The following is a 20,147-nucleotide window of genomic DNA, read 5'->3' on the forward strand; positions in this document are numbered from 1 at the left end:
AATTATTATGTTGCTCTTGTTTTTTTTAAACAAGGTGTGTGAGGTTGTTGTCCTCCTTTCATTATTCACCCTGCCAGCTGGCTTAGCTGCTCCTCTGTGCTCCTGCAGTCCCCTGTGTTTCTCTTGATCCCAGTGTATTGTCATAGTGATCATAGCGTATTGACATTACTTACTTTTCTGACTCCTATCTCTATATCCTTGGTGCCTGTAACAATATTTAGCTCAATAAATGCTTCAGGAAGGAAAGACTGGGAATGAAGGGAAAAAGAGGACGGGAGGGAGAAGGGAAACCCCTTTGCAGAGATACAGGTCTGAGTTTTTTTTCTGTATTTAGGCCAGCTTCTTTCCCCAATGTCCAAAAGCAAGTGGTGGATGGTATATTACTCATATAATTCTTTATACTGATAGAGAAAATGAGTTGAACAACAACAACAAAAAAGGCCTTGATTTCAGAACCACTTGTCTTTAAGTTCTGATTGCAAGGAACCAAAAATATACGTAAGGCTAGCTGTGGTGGCTAACCCCTGTATCCTAGCACTTTGAGAGGCTGAGGCAGGAGGATTGCTTGAGCCCAGGAGTTTGAGAGCAGCCTGGGCAACATAGGGAGATCCTGTCTCTACACACACACACACACACACACACACACACACACAGATCCAGATCCTGTCTCTATACACACACACATATACACACTCACACAGACAGATCCAGATCCTGTCTCTCTACACACACACACACACACACACACACACACACACACACATTCAATTAACCAGTTGTGGTGGCACATGCTTGTAATCTCAACTACTTGGGGGAGGCTGAAGTATAAGGTTGCTTGAGCACTGGAGATCAACCCTGCAGTGAGCCCTGATTGTGCCACTGCACTCCAGCCTGCATGACAGAGTGAGACCTTGTCTCAAAAAAAAGAAAAAAAGCCTATATGTGTGTATATATATAATTTATATGTGTTTATATATATACCATTTATATGCTTATATATATATATATATATGTCATTTATATATGTGTGTGTACACACACACACACACACACACACACGGAGAAGGGCAGGTTGGGATCTTTACATTAAAGATTCCAGAGTGAATCTTTCCCAAATTATTGAAACATACGAGGGCTATTTTGGCAGAAAATGCTGCCCTGTCCCTCCTTCCCTTCTACCAGTTACATCTAAAAAGCCCTTTTTGTTTTTTATTGAGACAAGGTCTTGCTTTGTTGCCCAGGCTGGAGTGCAGTGGCATGATCATAGCTCACCATCACCTCAAACTCCTGGGCTCAAGTGATCCTCCCATTTCAGCCTCCTGAGTAGGTGGGACCACAGGCGTGCACCACTATGCCTGGCTAACTTTTTTATTTTTAGTAGAGACCGGGTCTTACTATGTTGCCCAGGTTGGCCTCCAACTCTTGGGCTCAAGTTATCCCCCCACCTCTGCCTCCCAAAGTGCTGGGATTACAGGAATGAGCCACCGTGCCTGGCTTAAAAAGCCATTTTTAATAAAAGACTTGGCAGATGTGGGAGTTGTTGCCTGCTTGCCTTTCAGACTTTTCTGGGTAAAAGATCATAAGGGACCTTGGGGACTGCTCCCTGGCCCAGATACTCATATCATGTATCTATTTAAACATGAATTTGCTTGAGGAGAAAGCCAGAGAAATGGACTTAATGTAACCCCAGTGTTATTTTTCTTTCCAGGAAGGGGAACAGTTTGTGAAGAAAATCGGTGGTATTTTTGCCTTCAAGGTGAAAGATGGCCCTGGGGGTAAAGAGGCCACCTGGGTGGTGGATGTGAAGAATGGCAAAGGATCAGTGCTTCCTAACTCAGGTTAGTTTGGGAATGACTTCATTCTAGGAGCACTGACAAGTTTACGAAGGCTGTCAGCTGGGAAAATGGGGGTCTGCTTTACTGTTCCCAAAAAGGACTGGCTTTTAATGTTAAAGAACCAGTAAATTCCAGGGAACAGGAACAGGTCAAAGCCACCTCCTCCCAAGGATTTGGAGCCTCCATCACAGAGTTGCCAATCTTACGCTTTGGAATTAGGCAAACTTGGGTTGGAGTCCCATCCATGCCATTCACATAATGTGACCTTGAACAAGTTATTTAACTTTCTGAGACTCGGTTTTCTCTTCTGTAAATGGGCTTAATAAATGGCCCCTTTTCATAAGGTTGGTATGAAGATTAAGAGGATTCTTTCTTAATTAACCTGTAAAGCACACAGTCCAGTGCATGGCTAGTGGCCTTGGAAGACCTGTCCATAAATCACAATCGCCGGTTATTCTTATCCAAATCTTTTTTGACCCCACTCTAGTCAGCTTTTGTCCTCATCACTATCCCCAGACTGTTCCTGTCAAGGTCACCAGTGACTACCACATTGCTAAATTCAGTGGTTAATTCCCAGCCTGCATGATATTACACTTACACGTTTTCCTTACCTACTGGCTGTTCCTCCTTGGCCTCTCTTGATGGTTTCTTTTTGTCTTCAAATTTCTAAGCATTGGAGTGTTCCAAGGCTCGGTTCTATTTGCCTTAATTCCTTGGGGATCTTAACTAGTCCTATGCTTTGAAACAGTTTCTACACTGATGACTTTGTCTTTAGTGTGGACCCAGCCACTGAACTACAAGGTATACATCCAGCTGCTTAACTGACAAGTTTACTTGGACACCTGATAGGTATCACAAAGCTAATGTGTGAAACTGAACTACTGATCTTTCTTCTTCTCCCCTCTAAGTATGTACTCCTCCTGCTGTTATTCCCATTCTTGGTAAATTGCTCCTGTGTCCTACTGGTTCCTTGGTCTAAAAGCCTTGAAGTCATCTTTGGCCACTTCTTTTTCTCTTATACTCCACAGCTTAACCCATCAACACATCTTGTCCTCCTCTGTAACCACCACCACCCTGGTCTAAGCCAGCATCATTGTTTTATCTGGTCTCCCCGATTCTATTCTTGCCCACTACTCTGCACACATGCCAGAGTGATCATTGAAAAACTTGTCGAATTGTTACCTTCCTCTGCTCAAAAGCATCCAATAGCTTTGTCTCACTGCATGTAAAAGCAAAGTTCTTAAAATTGCACTGTATGATCTGGCCCCAGTTTTCACTGTCTTACTATGTATGTCCTTGCTCACTTGGCTCCAGGAACACTGACTTTTTTGCTGTTGCATGAATGTGGGATTCTCTTGGTTGGGGGCTTTCTACTCTCTGTTCACTGTCCAGAATTACCTTCTCCCAGATATCCTTGTGGCCCATTCCCTCCTTTCCTTTGGATCTTTGCTCAAATTTCAGCTTCTGAGTGAGCCACTCCCTAACCACCTTTTTAAAATCTTACCCCCACGGTGAAACCCCATCTCTACTAAAAATACAAGAAAATTAGCCGGGCATAGTGGCAGGCACCTGTAGCCCCAGCTACTCAGGAGGCTGAGGCAGGAGAATGGCGTGAACCCAGGAGGCGGAGCTTGCAGTGAGCCAAGATCACGCCACTGCACTCCAGCCTGGGCGACAGAGCGAGACTCCATCTAAAAAAAAAAAAAAAAAAAAAATCTTACCCCCATTACTATTCCCTATTGCCCTTTTCTGCCTTATTTTTCTCCATAGCGCTTATTACCATCTGATATACCATGTAATATTTTACTTATTTTCTTATTGTCCATCTCTCTCACTTGAATTGTAAGTTCCTTGAAGACAGAGCTTTTTGTCTGAGGTACACTGCTGCATTCCCAGTGTTTAGAATGTACCTGACACATGGAAGGCCTTCAAAAATGAATAATTTAAAAATGGACAACAGAATGATTGAATGGCATCGAGTAAGCATTCAGTAAATGGTAGCTGTACTGTACTGTTATGCTTCTCTTGTTGGAGAGAGCCTAGGGTTATTTAGAAACACTATGGATTGGGACCAGCTTTTTGGAGGGCTTAAAATGCCATGATAGGGGCTGGGCACGGTGGCTCACGCCTGTAATCCCAGCACTTTGGGAGGCCGAGGCGGGCGGATCACGAGGTCAGGAGTTCGAGACCAGCCTGGCCAACATGGTGAAACCCTGTCTCTACTAAAAATACAAAAAATTAGCTGGGCGTGTGGTGCGTGCCAGTAATCCCAGCTACCTGGGAGGCTGAGGCAGGAGAATTGCTTGAACCCAGGAGGCGGAGGTTGCAGTGAGCTGAGATGGCACCATTGCACTCCAGCCTGGGCGACAGAGCAAGACTCTGTCTTGAGAATAAAAAAAAAATGCCATGATAGGAACTTTGAAAGTCATTTGGTATATAACCAGTATACCAAAGCTTTTTAATATACATTAGAGCTTCCTAAATAGAAAAGTGAAGTCAGAGCTGTGTTTTAGAGGAGGAAGCTGGTACATTAGACCTGATGAATTGAAAGGGGTGAGAGATCAGAAGCAGAGAGGGCCATCAGGAGGATAGATGTTGCCACTGTCTAAGTGAGCGGAGAGGATGGCCAGCCTTAGTGTAGGCAGTGGGAAAAGTAAGTGTTCTAGCAGTGGATGCCAGAGATACTGGAGGTGAAGGTAATGGGACCTGGGAATTGTATAGAAGAAGCATGTCTGTCAAAGGTGGTGAAATTTCATTACTGACCCATTTTTGAGGGAGGTCCTGTAGGAAAGGATGACATTGGGAGCACAGGTGGAAGCAAGGTTACCTTTAGTAAGAAGGGATGGATGGAAACTTCTTTCTCTGCAAGGGTAGTTAAATATTCAGGGGCATTTTGACAGGAGAGGAGGTTGGTGAGCTCCTGGAGTAGAGTGTAGAGCTTGGAGTCAGGAGAAAAAGTGAAGAGCACCACATGCACGGTTGATTAAGGGATTGATGAGAGATGAATGAAAGAAAAATTGAGCAGTAGTTAGGGCATCCATCTAGTGTGGGCAGCATGGCTTTGTTGTGGAAGGTTCCTGAATTATAGAGTCCCCTTTTTTCCTTCCAAAATGAATGGGAAAAAAATGGCCATAACTTTGCATTCTATGAGCTGCCACTCTAAGGTGGTGTACAAAGAAAAGCTAAAGGCTTTATCTGGATTCCAGCTTTTAGAAATAGAAAGAACTTCAGGAATTATAGTAATGATCTTTTTTTTTTTAATGACTGAAGGTTAATGGTTACTTTTATATTTAGATATGCCCATACTGATATTAAGGTTGTTTTTTTTAAAAATTTCTCCTTTTCCTCCTATTTTGTTGTTGTTGGTTGATAGCGTTGGTTTGTCATCAAAGATCATATGCTGATGGAAAGCTGTTGAATGATTTTGAAAAGCTGTGTTCCCTCCAGATAGATTCTTGCCATGTTCTTCCCACATTAGGTGCTGTACCCCAGACCCCAAGGGATCTTACCCTGGGGAAGGATAGTTTCTGCTGAAACTGACACTTATTGGCAGCCAAGAGTGGTGTTGAAATACAGACTTACCAAGAAAAGCCATCACTGGAAATTGCCAGCTCCTTTTACATCAACCAACAAATGGCTATTTGTTAGAGATTAGCTACATTAAAGCATTAATAACCTGTCCTAGTTTGAACCGGCATCTTAAGGAGAATTGCTAGTTCATTTGGCATGTACATAATGTTAGGGGGTTTGTTTATTGTTAACAAAGTAAGATTTACTTAAATGTAATTTGTAAGAGCTTGGTAATGATTACTGAGATGATTATATTATGGATTTTTAGATTTTGTGCATTTTCCATCATCTCTTTTGCTGCCTGGGTACCTTTTAGTATCTTCTCCATGAGTTCTGCCTTTCCCTCATCTCCTTTGAAATGACTCATATAGCATATCTCCAGGAGGCCAACTGTGATTAATCTAACATAACATATTATTCCTTCATTCCTTTTTTCTGCCCCTTCAGCACCTTGAGTTCTCAACTCTGTCCCTTTATGGGCAGCATGATACAGAAAGCTTCAGGGTCTCCTATCCCCAAGGTAAACTAGAAAGAGCATAGCCTTTTAGAAACTGCCAAACCTGGGTTCAGATCTAGGCTCTGTCACTCAGAGGGTATATACCTTCCCTGAGTCCAATGGTCTTATCTAGAATATGATGAGAATAATTTCTATCCATAGAACTGTTGTGGGGATTAAATGAGATAAGGAAGATAGAGCATCTAGCATAGTAAGTGCTCAGTAAATCATTGTTTCCTCCCCAGACCATATGTTAAACATTAATTTTGCTTAGACACATAGGTTTGTCTCAGCCCCTCAAAAGGACTTTGAAAACTTGGAAACCATCTGGGATTCATCAAATGCTATGAATCAGTGAAGGTGCAGTTAAAACTGAGCTGTTGAATGTTTACATACTTCCTAAAACAAAAGGAAGCAGTAGAGCATAGGAATTGGGAGTATGAGCTTTGGCAACAGGAATCTGCATTCAGATGTAGCTCAGCTACTTACTAGCTATGTGGTCTTGGGCACGTTATTTGGTCCCTCTGACCCTTATAGGATTGTTATAAAGATCAGATGAGACCAGATATGTTGAGGTGTTCAGCATAGTGAAAGCTCAATAAATGCTGATATTATAGCAGCAGCAGTAGCAGATTTTACTTCCTGAAGCCCCCTTTCAATGACCAAGAGTCCTTTTTGGACTATTACGACCAGGTCCAACTATCTCAGTTTGTTTTTTACCTCGTGCTCTTTGATGTTATATATCTGCAATAGAACTGGATTTTCTAGGCTGTAAATTTGTTTATTTTTTAAGGATTTAGACCTTTTTTCCAGTATTAAGAGAAAATTTTCTTAGCAGCTAAGTTAGGATGACCATTGAATCTCAGTCTTTTTAGGGGCAATCCCTGAGTTGTAAGACACATAATAAAACCTTTTTTTCTATCTTGTTTCAGTTATTTAATACTATAGGCATACTTTGCTTTAACAGTTTATTCCATCTCTCTTTTTTTTTTTGAGATGGAGTCTCACTCTTGTCACACAGGTTGGAGTGCAATGGCATGAACTTGGCTCACTGCAACCTCTGCTCCTGGGTTCAAGCGATTCTCCTGCCTCAGCCTCCCGAGTAGCTGGGATTACAGGCACCTGCCACCATGCTCGGCTAAATTTTGTATTTTTAATAGAGATGGGGTTTCACCATGTTGGCCAGGCTAGTCTCAAACTCCTGACCTCAGGTGATCCACCCACCTCAGCCTCCCAAAGTGTTGGGATTGCAGATGTGAGCCACCGTGCCCGGCTTCTATTCCATCTCTTTTATTAAGGCACAGATTATCTGATTAGCTATTATGACATAATTTGATCATCTTTTGAAATTCACATAATCTATTCATTTATTCAACAAGTATTTATTGATTTCCTATGTGTCAAGTACTCTTCAAGGGCCTGTGGATATAGCAGTGATCAACACTGACAAGGGCTCTGCCCCCTTGAAGTTTTCATTCTATTGGACGAATACAGACAGAAAACACATACACATATAAGTAGTTTCAGATCAGTGCACTGTGAATAAAATATGACTTCATTTCAGGGAGAGGCCAGCTTTAATTTGAGCTAATTCTTAATGAGAGGAGGAGCCAACTGTTGGAATCCTATCGTTATATTAATTGATTGCCTAAAACGTTGACTGCTGAAAATGTTGATTTCTTGGTGAATTTTTCTTTTTGCACTTGAAACCTTTCATTTGGACAAGGTAGACATGGCTGATTAAGCAATGAGATATTAGTCTTTGTTGTCCAGTCTTTTTTTCCACTATTTTACTTTGATAATAAAATTAATATTTTAAAAGCTTTGTATTATTAAAATTGCATACACTTGATGTAAAAAAAATTAGAAAAAATAGACAAAGAAAACGAAGAACTACCCTACCAAAATTCCACTGTCCAGGTTAGGAGTTGGCAGATTATGCCCTGCAGACCAATTCTAGCCCATCACCTGTTTTTTTATTTTGCGTTTTGTAAAATTTTTATTGAAGTCTAGCCTGTAGTAAAGGGCATAATTCCAGAGTGTACCACCTGATCAATGTTTACAAATGAATACACCTCCAAGGTCAAGACACAGAATGTTGCCAGTACTCCAGAAGCCTCCCTCCTGCCCCCCTGCTATCACTATTCACTCCCAAAAGGAACCATTATTTCGAATTCTATCACCATAGCTTGATTTTATTTATTTTAGAAATTCATACAAATAGAACCATAGAACAATAACATTTACTGTTTTTTAGGTCTGGCTTTTTTTTGTTCAACAGCATAAGATTCATTCATATGCTTGCGTGTGGCAGTAGTTTGTGTTTACTATGCAAATACCCCAGAATTTATTCCCTGTGCATTTGATGTATCTTTGCATTGTTTCAATTTGGGGGCCTGATGAATAAAGTTGTTACGAATATTCTTATAGATGTCTTTTAGTGGACATTTCCATTATACTTATTTCCACTGGACATGTACCCAGGGCTAGGTGATAAAGTACAGTATAGCCAAACAGGTTTTTGGTGTGGATGTACTATTCTACATTTCTTTCCACATTATATGAGAGTTTTAGCTCCTCCGCATTTTTGACAGTACTTGCCAGGTTTTTTAAAAAATCAGGTTAATTGATGTACAATTAACAATAAACAATAAAATCAACCCTTTTTAGATGTATAATTCTGTGAATTTAGACAAATGCATACACTTGTGTAACTATCACCAGAAATCAAGATATAGACAGACTGTTTCAATTGCCCCAGAAAGTGTCATCATGTCCCTCTATAGTCAGCCCCCTCAGGCCCTTTCAGCCACTAGTTTGATTTCTCTCCCTGTAGTTTTGCTTTCCCTAGGAAGTCATACACATGAAATGATACAGTATGTAGCTTTTTGAGCCTCCTTCTTTCACTGAAATTTATACATGTTGTTGCATGGATCATCAAGTATTTTGTTCTTTTTTGCTGCTGAATGGTTACCCCTTCACCAATTGATGCACATTTGGGTTTTTTCCAGCTTTTGGCAATTATGAATAAAGCCACTATAAGCATTCACGTACAGGTTTTTGTGTGGACATAAGTTTTCATTTTTCTTCGGTAAATACCTAGAAGTAGGATTGCTAGTTCATATAGTATGTGTATGTTTAGCTTTACGTGAAACTTCCAGACTGTTTTCTTAAAGTGGCTGTATCATTTTACAGTCTTTTTGGTATTATGTTGACCTTTCATTTGTTTCACATCCTCACTAACACTGGGTATTGTCTTTTTTTTTTTTAATTTGTTCTAGTAGGTATGTGGCACTCATCATGATTTTAGTGTGAATTTTCCGATGGTTAATGAAGTGAAGCACTGTTTCATGTGTTTCTTGGCCATTTGGAGATCTTCTTTTATATAACGCCTATATGTGTCATTTGCACATTTTTATATTGGATCGTCTAACCTTTTCTAGTTGAGCAGTAGGAGTTCTTTTTTTTTTCTTTTCCTGTAATCCACTGTACCTTAGAAAGGAGTTCATATAGTCTGGATACAAGTTCTTTGTCAGAGATATATGAGTTGCAAATATCTTTTTCTCTCTCTGTCTGCCACCTGTTTAAAATAATTTTATTGGAACATAGCCAACATTTGTTTATGTATTATCTATGGCTGCTTTTGCACTACAAGAGCAGAATTGAGTAGTTGTGATAGAGACCTACTGACCTGCAAAGCCTAAAATATTTAGTGTCTGATCCGTTACAGAAAGTTTGTTAACCCTCGATCTGGATAACTGTATTCATTTTCTATTACTGCATAACAAATTGCCACAAATTTAGTAGCTTAAAACAATGCCCACATTTATTAGCCCACAGTTTCCATGGATAAGTAGGCTGAGGACAGCTTAGCTGGGTCCTCTGCATAGAGTCACACAAGGCTACAGTCAACGTGTTGGCCAGGGCTGGGCTCTCATCTGGAGGCTTCACTGGGGAAGGATCCATGTCCAAGTTCATTCAGGTTGCTGGCAGAATTCATTTCCCTGTGGCCTTGGGAATGATAGCTTTCCTCTTTTACTGGCTATAGGCCAGAGCTGGCCTTCAGCTCCTAACGGCCAGTTCCCTGCCACGTGGCCCTCTCCATAGGAAGTCCACAACATAGCAGTGAGCTCATTCAGAGCCAGCAGGAGAGCAAGAATGAGTCTTCTAGCAAGGTGGAATCATTTAATGTAACAAAATGACAAGCGTGACATCTCATTATCTTTGCCATATTCTGTTGGCTAGAAGCAAGTCACAGGTTCTTCTCACACTGGAAGGAAGGGGATGTACACCAGGAGGATCACCTTAGAGTCTGTCACAGTTAGTAATATATTGGTGTCTTAAGTTTACAGATGTTTTTCTATATCTATATAGTTGAATTCTGTTTTTATGCAAAAATGGCATCATACAGTTTCTTTTGTAACTGGCTTATATAATAATATCATGAATAATGTAACATGAACATTTTTTTCATGTCAGTAAGTCCAGATCCATATCATTTCTTATTGTGGCTTGTATCATACCTCACTATTTGAATATACCATAATTTATTTAATCAATTCCGTCTTGTTAAATGTCAGGATTGCTTGTGGTTTATGTCACATTTTACCAGGCTGCCATAGAAGTATATGTGAGTGCCCATTTCCCCACACTGCCTCAGTGCTGGTTGTAATTCTGTTGCAGTCAGTGGCTCTTGACAAAAATGTGTATGTGAAACTGAACACCTCCTTTTCTCCTTCCTTCTCCTGTGTATCTGTTTTAGATAAGAAGGCTGACTGCACAATCACAATGGCTGACTCAGACTTCCTGGCTTTAATGACTGGTAAAATGAATCCTCAGTCGGTAAGTATGATAGAGCTTATATCCTGCTAGTAGGTAGGTCTTGCAGCCCTTTCTACTCCATCTCCTGACTCAGACTGTAAAGTGCAAAGTGGTCAGACTCACAAAACTCAGTGTTCTCCAAACAGTTGACAAACGTCTGTGGAGCAAACTATGTGCCAGACACTGTCTTGTGTGCTGGAAGTGCCCAGAAGAATAAGAAATAGTTCCCACGCCCAGGGCATCCACAGATCTGTAAAAGAGTGAGTGCAGCCAGAGATCCAAGGTGCCATACCTGGCTTGTGGTCAGGGAGGATGAAGGCAGGAACAGCTATATCTCTCTGGGCCATCAAGGAGAGCCCCACAGAGGAAGCAGCTCTTGAGCTTAGTGCCCAGGTGGAAAGGAGGAGCGTTCCAGGAGGAGGGAGGGGTGGCATGAACAAAGGCATGACCTTTTACATTCCATTTATTTCCCCATGTTCTTCCTTTTGCCTGACCTGTCCTTACCTGACAAATGACTTGTCTTTCAAAATTGGCTCAGATGTTATCTCCAAGGACCTCTTTCCAAGTTGCTGGGGAGCTGTAACCAGTCCCTCTCCTGAGCCACATACTGGACTGCCAGCTTAGTGCCTGTCGTGTTATGTCAGTCATAATATGCCTCTCTCTCTTCCCTGTTAGGCTGTGAGTGTCTCAAAGCATCAAAGCACATCTTATTTGTCTTTATGTTTCCAGAATTTAGCACAGTATCTGACGTTTTTAGGTATTCTATAAACAACCGTTGGACTAAATTGCATTTGTCTAGTGTGTTTATGCCTCGTATAGATTTTCCTGGTCCCCACATTGTCAAGGGTCCTCTTAGACTCTTCAGCTGCAGTGTTGAATGGACTTGATATAGTGAGATTTCTGTCAACTTGATATACTGAGCTTTCCGTTAATAAAAAAGAAACTAAGATGTTTCTTTCCAATGTAACTTAATTTTTTTGTTGTCTCAGTCTGGTTTGTTTTAGGTTTTATTCCTGTAGTTCTCTGGTAATTTGCAAGATTGGATAAAACAACTAAATCTCACTCCCACTTGCTTTTTTAAAATGCTTTTTCTAAGTAACCAAGCACATTTTAGTTGATGCCATGACAGGTGAGAGATTTGCATCTGTGATGTTTCAGCTGAATACACACCATCGGCACTGACATTTCCACTGAGCCCGCTCCAGAAATCTGGACAGAACAGAGGCCACCAGTATAGGAGGTGGCTGGCATCCTCCTTCCCACCCACTGCACATGCCATGCACAGCTTTGGCAGGCTGTTCAGACTTCACACATCAGCTGGCTTCATTCTCTCCATTTATCTTTGTACTGCCCATTTTGGGGACAAGGTGTCAGCTTATTTTCCTTCAGCACCTGTTAACACCCAAAGGAATTAAAGATGAAAATAGCAGACCTTTCTGTTAATGTGCTAATGGACTTCCCTTATGCTCAGAGGATTTCCAGAGGATTTGACTGGAAATCGTTAAATGCAGTGGAAATTCTAATTTCAGTGTTTGGCTCCAGCAGCAAGTGTACATGAAGAACACCTAGGGGCCAGATTAAAATCATCTTTGTGTATGGACTCTCTAAAGGGTGACGATTCATGTTTTCTCTATTGTTAGTAAATAGAAAGTGATTTTCTTTGTTAACTTAAAAGGGGAAAGGTGGCGAGTTTCTTCTGTACTACTGGTCCATATTTTTAAATGGTGTTTGTTCAGTATATTGTGTTCTGAGACACCTGACCTTTAAGCCATCAGACAGAAGACTGTGCCATATAGAAAGGAAACATTTAGTTTGTCCAGTCAGAGGAAGGGGAAAAAAAGGAATTAGTCACCCTTACCAGGAGGTACAGAAAAAAACAGAGCTCCTTACATTCCCATGGATGATGTAGAAGAGCTCCTAGCTTCTTAATGTACTGTTAAAAACCTAGGACTACGAGAAACTTTTAAAAAATCTAGCTCTTCCTTATTTTAAGCATTCAGTTAAAATACTGAGATCATGGCAGGGAAATTATGCTATGTTCCCAATTTTGCTATTTCTCTTAAGTTTTCCTGGGATTTTGTTACATGGTAAATTTAGCAAACATCATGTGATCTAATCCCAGGCAGTTGTTAAATGGAACAAATTGTGGCTCTGCACTTCAGATTGGTTTGATTCTTCTTATTGAGCCAAAGAGTAACACAAGCACCTCATTCTCAGCAGGCTCTGTGCCCTCTGTAGGGACAAGTCCTTTATCATTGGTGGCATTTCATCCACATGCACATTGGATTGAATCCCAAGAGTTTCTGTGTTTTTTGTGTATGCTTTTTCTCTCAGCAGCCTGCTAAAAATTGGAGTTCATATTTCCCACCTACATGGAATGTTTTAAAACAGAATCAGACTAGTATGAACCCACTTTGAGGAGGACAGGTGAAAACAGGCTCAATTTCTATGAGAAATTTGGGAAACCTGCTCCTTTCTGCTGCTCTGCGAAAAGCATGGCCTTTACAAATTCTTCCTTTTGAAGAATCTGGTTCCAAATCTATTCCAGAAAGCCAAGTTTCATATTTTAGAGAAAGTCATGTGACCTGGATAAATAAATGATCTCAGGGCTAGATAGTGTAGAAACATTAGCAATCTTAAAACAAAAAAAACACCAAGTAATGAATTTTCTTTCTTATTCACAGGCCTTCTTTCAAGGCAAATTGAAAATCACTGGCAACATGGGTCTGGCTATGAAGTTACAGAATCTTCAGCTTCAGCCAGGCAATGCTAAGCTCTGAAGAACTCCCTTTGGCTACTTTTGAAAATCAAGATGAGATATATAGATATATATCCATACATTTCATTGTCAGAATTTAGACTGAAACTACACATTGGCAAATAGTGTGGGATAGATTTGTTTCTTAATGGGTGTGACCAATCCTGTTTTTCCTGTGCTCTGGGTGAATAGAGCCTGATGGTATACTACTGCTTTGCAGAATTGCATACAACTGTGCATTACAAAGTTAATATGGTAATTATGGTCTGGGGTAACATTGAGTTTCAGAATAAAATTAGGAACAGTAAAATCCAAAGAACTATGTAAACAAAAAAGCTTTTGTTTTGCTTACAAAGTATATTTAAGGATTATTCTGCTGAAGATTCAATTTAAGAGTTTTCCTTGGGAGAACTAAGAAACACAGTGCCAACAGCTGGCCAGTAATTAGTGTTGTGCACTTAATGTCATTAATCAATTTCTCAATAGTTTTTAAAATTAGTGAGATTAAAAAAAAATCTAAAAATTTTGCACTTCATGCTATCAGGAACAGTATTTTCTTCCCAAATCAAAAATAAAAGAAATATGATCAGAGCTTGAACACAGGCTTATTTTTAAAATAAAAATATTTTTTAAAATGGGTTTCCTTCTTGAAAAATCAGTGTATTAGTCATAAAACACTATTATTAAGAATAATTGAACAATAAAGTTTGCTTTGAGATGCACAGTTTTCAAATTATAATCTCATTTCAATTTATAAAGTCTCGGTCTTTTGTTATAATTTTCCTTTTTCATATAAGTTTAATTATCTGCATTTATCTTTTTTCCTAGTTTTTCTAATACTAATGTTATTTCTTAAAATTCAGTGAGATATGGAATAAAATAATGCTTTGAGAAGAATGTTTAATAGAAAATTAAAATAACGTTTTCTGGCCTCCCTTGTTTTTACTGTGTATGTTCTTCTTGTTCAGGGCTCTCTAGATAATGCAGAATAAAGAGAAACATTGGGGGATTTATAAACTGAATGTTATCTGGACATAATCACTGATTTTTGATTGGGGAGGCAGTGTGGTATAATAGAAAGAGCACTTGACTGGGAGCCAAGAGACTTGCTTCTCTTAGGCAGATAACTGCCTGCCTGGACCTGTTTGCTAAACTATTAGGAGATTTTAAGTAGATGATCCCAAAGGTCCCTTCTGCTCAGAATCCTGTGAGTTTCCTCGGAGCCCAGTAGAATGGTTTGGGAATTATCCAGGCCCCACCTTTCTGTTATTAACTCATTACTTCACCCAAAGGTGGTCAGAGGTAGAAAACCAGCTGGTTTCATTTGTTTAGGTGTTTGGAGCCCTTGCTAATATAGTCAGGACTATGGATCAGATCTCCTAAGACCATTTAGCTTTGCATGTTCTGTGACCAGCAGAACAGCATTTGGTGATAGGGAAAGAGGATACATTAAGCCAATAGAAGTTGATCCCAAGTTCCATAAAATGAATTCAGAACACAGACCTACTTCCTAATCATAGTAGCTTCTTACTCTGAGAAGACAAAGACTTCAAGAAAAGAGTTTCAACAAAATGTCTGATTTCTCTGTAGTTTGGATTCACTGCATCATTCTGTCCTCACTTGCCCCAGATAACAAGAGATACCTGAAATAGGCTTTAGGATGAAACTCAAAAACTAAAAGGAAAAACAAAAACTGGTTCTTAGGGTAGGAATATGTTCATAGATGACATAATTTGTTGCATGATAGAAAAGTACTTAGTGATAAAATAGTTTGATTTTTCCCCCTTCTGGTATTATAGTTTGGAGGAAGGAGATTAAGTTTTAATTTGAGTTAAAACTGCCGTTACTAATTGTGTTAGTTGAAGAGATCAAGTCTCAGTTGCCTGATTGATAAAGTGGAGATACTAATAGCGGCTTCCTAGGATTATGAGAAGCGAGAGAGATAACATGTAAAGTACCTACAGCAGTTGCTAGTTTAGGGTAGTCATTCAGTAAATGTGAGTTCCCTTGCTCTTCTCACCATTAGCAGCACCACTTGCTCCTGTGATATGTGATAATGATGTTTGTAGTGTTATGTCCCACTTTTGGAGTCTTTCGTTTGATTCATTTAACAAGTATTTATTGAGTGCCCACCATATACAGAGTACTATATAGAAGGCATAATCTCACTGGAGGTACTAGTCAGCTCTTTTTCTCAAGGTGCTTACATTCTAATGGGTGAGACAGTCAGTCAGAGACAATTATTATTGACTATGAAGTGCCCAGCAGGAAATGGTTAGGGTGCTGTGATAAGCAGTCATAGCGAGGGACCTTGATAAAGTAGTTAAACGAGATGTCTTCGAGGAAGTAATTTTTAAGCTGAGATCTGAAGGTTAAGAAGGAGCAAACCATGCAAAGAACATTGCATGAAAGGGTAGAAACAGGCTTGACTTGTTCCAAAAATTGCAAGGGGGCCGGTGTGAGTGGAATAGTGAGCAGGAAGGATAGGCCTGAGATAAGATCGGATAGACACACAGAAGCTAGTTTCATTGGGATTTGTTCATTGTGGTAAGGCTTTTTTTGTATTTCATTCTTAGTGAAGTCAGGAGCTGTTGACAATATAGCTTTACAGATGTTTATTTCTTACTTAGGCCACATATTCATCTTGCCATCATATCCTAGGTCTGGAACCCAGACTAACGGAGTAACCACTACCTGGAACATCATGACCATCATGGCAGATGAAGAGAAAAAGGTGAAGTGCATGTTGGCTCTTAAAGCTTCTGCCTGAAGTGATACATACCACTTTTGCTCCCATCTCCTTGACCAAAGAAAGTCACATGCCCCACCTAACTTCAGAAACCTAACATGTACCAGAAGGAGAAAGTAGAGTGGGAACATTCGTGAAGAGAACTGATGACCACCAGAAGGGCTGCAAATGGGAATGAAATAATTTAAACTATCACTGTAGCTGGTGTGTGGAGAATGTACTGGTGGCAGAGGGCTGGAGAATGGCTGTCCGGGTGCAAGAAGATGGCGTCCTGGACTAGGGTGTCGGTAGTAGAGATAGATGTGGAAAAACAGGCAGAGGTAGAGCTGACAGAACTTGGTAACTGAATGTTGGGGGCGGGGCAGGGTGGGGGAGCGGGTGGCAAGAGTGACTTCTAGTGACGGGCCAGCCGAATGGTGGATCGTGACTGGACTGGCAGTGACATAAGCAGGTTTCAGGGGCAGTAGTTAAAATAAGTTCTGCTTTTGAAATTTTAACTTGGAGATGCCTGAGAGATTTGCAAATAGAGATATTAAGGAGAGGGTTGGATTTGACGAGCTTAGAGGTGAGGTCATCTTGGAGATACACACTTGGAAGTCATGAATACGTGGTTTGAATTTAAAGCTACAGGAATGGATATTACCTGGGTTGGGGAAAAGGAAGGTTACGGTAATCCTTGAGGAACTTCAGCTTTTTGAGGTCTGGTAGAGGAGGACAAGGGGCCAGAGAGGTAGAGGGAGAACTCCAAGAAGAGAGTATGGCCAAAATGGGAATGGTCAACCATGTCACTTGATCTCAATAGAGAGGTCAAGTAGGATGATCTCTGAAAAGTGTCTACTGGGTTAAATTTGGCAACACGAAAGTCACTGGTGATCACTGCAAAATCAGTTTCAAAACAAAACAAAAAAAACAGTGGAGCAGTAGGGATAAAAGCTATATTGGAATTGGTTTCATAAAGTTTTACGAAAAATAGGAACAGAAGAGTTCCATTTGGTAGTGATATGCTGAGTTTCGAAGTGACGAATATAGAGCAAGCACATTAGCTAGTACAGGTCTAAGCTAGGTCATCTTGCACATGCCGTTCTCTGTGCCTGCCCTCACCATTCTCCCCGTCCCCACTCTTGCCCCCCACCACACAGTCCACTTGGCAAATTCTCTTCATCCTTCAAGACCTGCTTAGGTACCTTCACTTTCAGGAAGCTGTCCCGGTTTGTTACACAGTAGAGCTAATCATTCCTTCCTGGTCATTTGTTTCTGTCTCCCACCCAGTAGAGAGGTTCTTAAAGGAAAAGACTGCCTCATGCATCCATTTTGAGATCTCCAGCATAGTCTTGGCTTACTGTTGTTAAATGAATGAAGGAGATAGGCGAATAACAATTTTATATTCACAGAGGGAGCATTTCTGAGGATGAGAGCCTAGTCACAGAATTGCATTCTCTGTTACAAAGACTTTTTGTAGCCCTGATGATGAAAGAGAATATTAAAAATTTTTCCCTTAGCCTAACTTTTCCTAATTTTTCTTTGAAAATATTTGCAGCTTCCCATAACAATCTTTCAACTTCAGACTGAAACAACTGGAAGTAGTAAGAAAAATCTGTTTATTAATGGTCTTTTTATGTTTTTAAAAACAAAGTGGCGGCTGGGCGTGGTGGCTCATGCCTGTAATCCCAGCACTTTGGGAGCCTGAGGTGGGCTGATCACATGAGGCCAGGAGTTCAAGACCAGGCTGGCCAACATGGTGAAACCCCATCTTTACTAAAAATTTAAAAATTAACTGGGTGTGGTGGTGCACGCCTGTAATCCCAGCTACTTGGGAGGCTGAGGCATGAGAATCTCTTGAGCCAGGAGATTGCTGCCACTGCACTCCAGCCTGGGTGACAGAGTGAGACCCTGTCTTAAATAAATAAATAAAAAGTTGCCTGGTGGGTTCTTTCTGCATTAAAATCATTAGTCTTGTTGCTGTACTTTTTCAGATGAATTCACACTCTCAGATTTCTACAATTTTTGTTGGATGTGTAGAGGAAAAATAATGGAAAGCATTCCTAGCATGTCAAGTCCATGTAGAGGTGGGGGTATGACAAAGGAGTCACTGAGAAATTTCAGGTCAAAAAGTCCTGTCTCTGCCTCCTGGAAGCTAAGTTAGGGTAAGGCATTTAAGCCTCACCAGCATTTAGTTTTAGTTTCTGCCTCTGCAAAGGAGGGACACTGTTGAATTTTTTTGTTTTTTTTTTTTACAGTCACTCTCATTAGACTATACATCTTGAATGCAGTAACTCTGTTACTCATCTCTGTGTCTCTAGTGTTAATTCAGTGTCCACCAGAGTAGCATCAATAACTGTTTCTCGGACAAATAAGTGTTAGACAATGATCATTAATGCTATTTTTAAATTGTAAAATACTTTGTGACAGGTTCAATTACATATAAGTTCCCTCTGTTTTCCCCATATATGTCATCTTAGAAAAAAAATGAAATTAAATCCTACAATTAACAGCTTTATCTTCTGAAACTTTAGCAGTCTCAGAAAATAGTACATTTGGCCGGGCACAGTGGCTCACACCTGTAATCCCAGCACTTTGGGAGGCTGAGGCGGGCAGATCATGAGGTCAGGAGATCGAGAGCATCCTGGCTAACGTGAAACCCTGTCTCTACTAAAAATAGAAAAAATTCGCCGGGTGTGGTGGCACGCGCCTGTAGTACCAGCTACTTGGGAGGCTGAGGCAGGAGAATCACTTGTACCCGGAAGGCGGAGGTTGCAATGAGCCGAGATCACGCCACTGCACTCCAACTTGGGCAACAGAGCAAGATGCTGTCTGAAAAAAAAGAAAGAAAGAAAATAGTACATTTAGAACAGCCTGGTATAATGGGAAAACTTTGGGGCCCATCAGAGTGGGTTCTATTTCTACCTTTGGCACTTACACAACTTTGGGACCACCTTGAGCTAATAATAAGGAAAGACTCTGAGACTTTCTCCCTCTGTGAAAAGGGACTCATAATGTCTGCCTTCCTGGTTGTTAGGAAGATGAGCAATTGCAGCTGTAATATGTCAAGCACCTAGTAGGTACTGAGTAGATGCTGCAAAATGTTATTTAAGTAATTTTTTTTAACATGAAATTTATTCATTGGAACATTTTGTGATAATCTTTTTTTTTTTTTTTTTTTTTGAGACAGAGTCTTGCTCTGTCACCCAGGCTGGAGTGCAGTGGCATGATCACTGCTCAGTGCAACCTCCACCTCCCTGGTTCAAGCAATTCCCCTGCCTCAGCCTCCCAAGTAGCTGGGACTACAGGTGTGCACCATCACACTCAGCTAATTTTTTGTATTTTTTTTAGTAGAGATGGGGTTTCACCATGTTGGCCAGGATGTTCTCGATCTCCTGACCTTGTGATCCTCCCGCCTCTGCCTCCCCAAAGTGCTGGGATTACAGGCGTGAGCCACTGTGCCCAGCCCATGATACTCTTTTGAGTTCACATCATCAGCTGGCTTCAGATTGAGGACAATTTGCTTTTATTAACTGTTTACATCCTTATGTTTTCCTCAAGAACTATTAAAATTTAATGGTCTCTATACTTAAGTGAATGGATATAGAATTATTTAGTTTGACTTTCAGAAGTTTTGCATTTTAGCCAAAGATTAAATTCTAGCTGCCCATGCCATGATTACTTTTTGAACAGAAAGAAGTCACTTGATGTTATTGACTAGGAAAAAAAAATGGTAATCAGCCAGATTGTACCTCTGGGCAAATTACCCTGTGGGAGTAAGCTTGTTTAGAGACCACAATGATATGAATTAGGAATGTGGAGTATGGTACTAAACAGCTAATGAGGGGCCTAAAAGATTTATGAGCTATTAGGAACTACAGCCATATCTGGCCAAATTTTAGAGTTTTTCTCAATAGAGAGTTACAAAATCTTCTGGAA

At 40.5% G+C, this 20,147-nt stretch overlaps 1 protein-coding gene across 6 annotated transcripts in view; it reads left to right on the top strand.

Moving 5' to 3' along the window:
- SCP2 (sterol carrier protein 2) overlaps window positions 1–14,411 on the top strand; it is a 132,134-nt gene extending 117,723 nt beyond the window's left edge. For 5 of the 6 annotated variants that reach the window (XM_055235250.2, XM_063613848.1, XM_055235247.2 and 2 more), the window contains 3 exons: window positions 1,709–1,838; window positions 10,664–10,743; window positions 13,407–14,411. In XM_055235250.2, coding sequence (XP_055091225.1) covers window positions 1,709–1,838; window positions 10,664–10,743; window positions 13,407–13,502 — 306 coding nt within the window. In that variant the 3' untranslated portion in view covers window positions 13,503–14,411. The remainder of the gene's footprint in view (window positions 1–1,708; window positions 1,839–10,663; window positions 10,744–13,406) is intronic. The other variant, XM_055235249.2, reaches the window with a different exon arrangement.
- Window positions 14,412–20,147: the final 5,736 nt, after the last annotated feature.

The sequence above is a fragment of the Symphalangus syndactylus genome, chromosome 19 (assembly GCF_028878055.3).
Source record: "Symphalangus syndactylus isolate Jambi chromosome 19, NHGRI_mSymSyn1-v2.1_pri, whole genome shotgun sequence".
NCBI lineage: Eukaryota > Metazoa > Chordata > Mammalia > Primates > Hylobatidae > Symphalangus > Symphalangus syndactylus.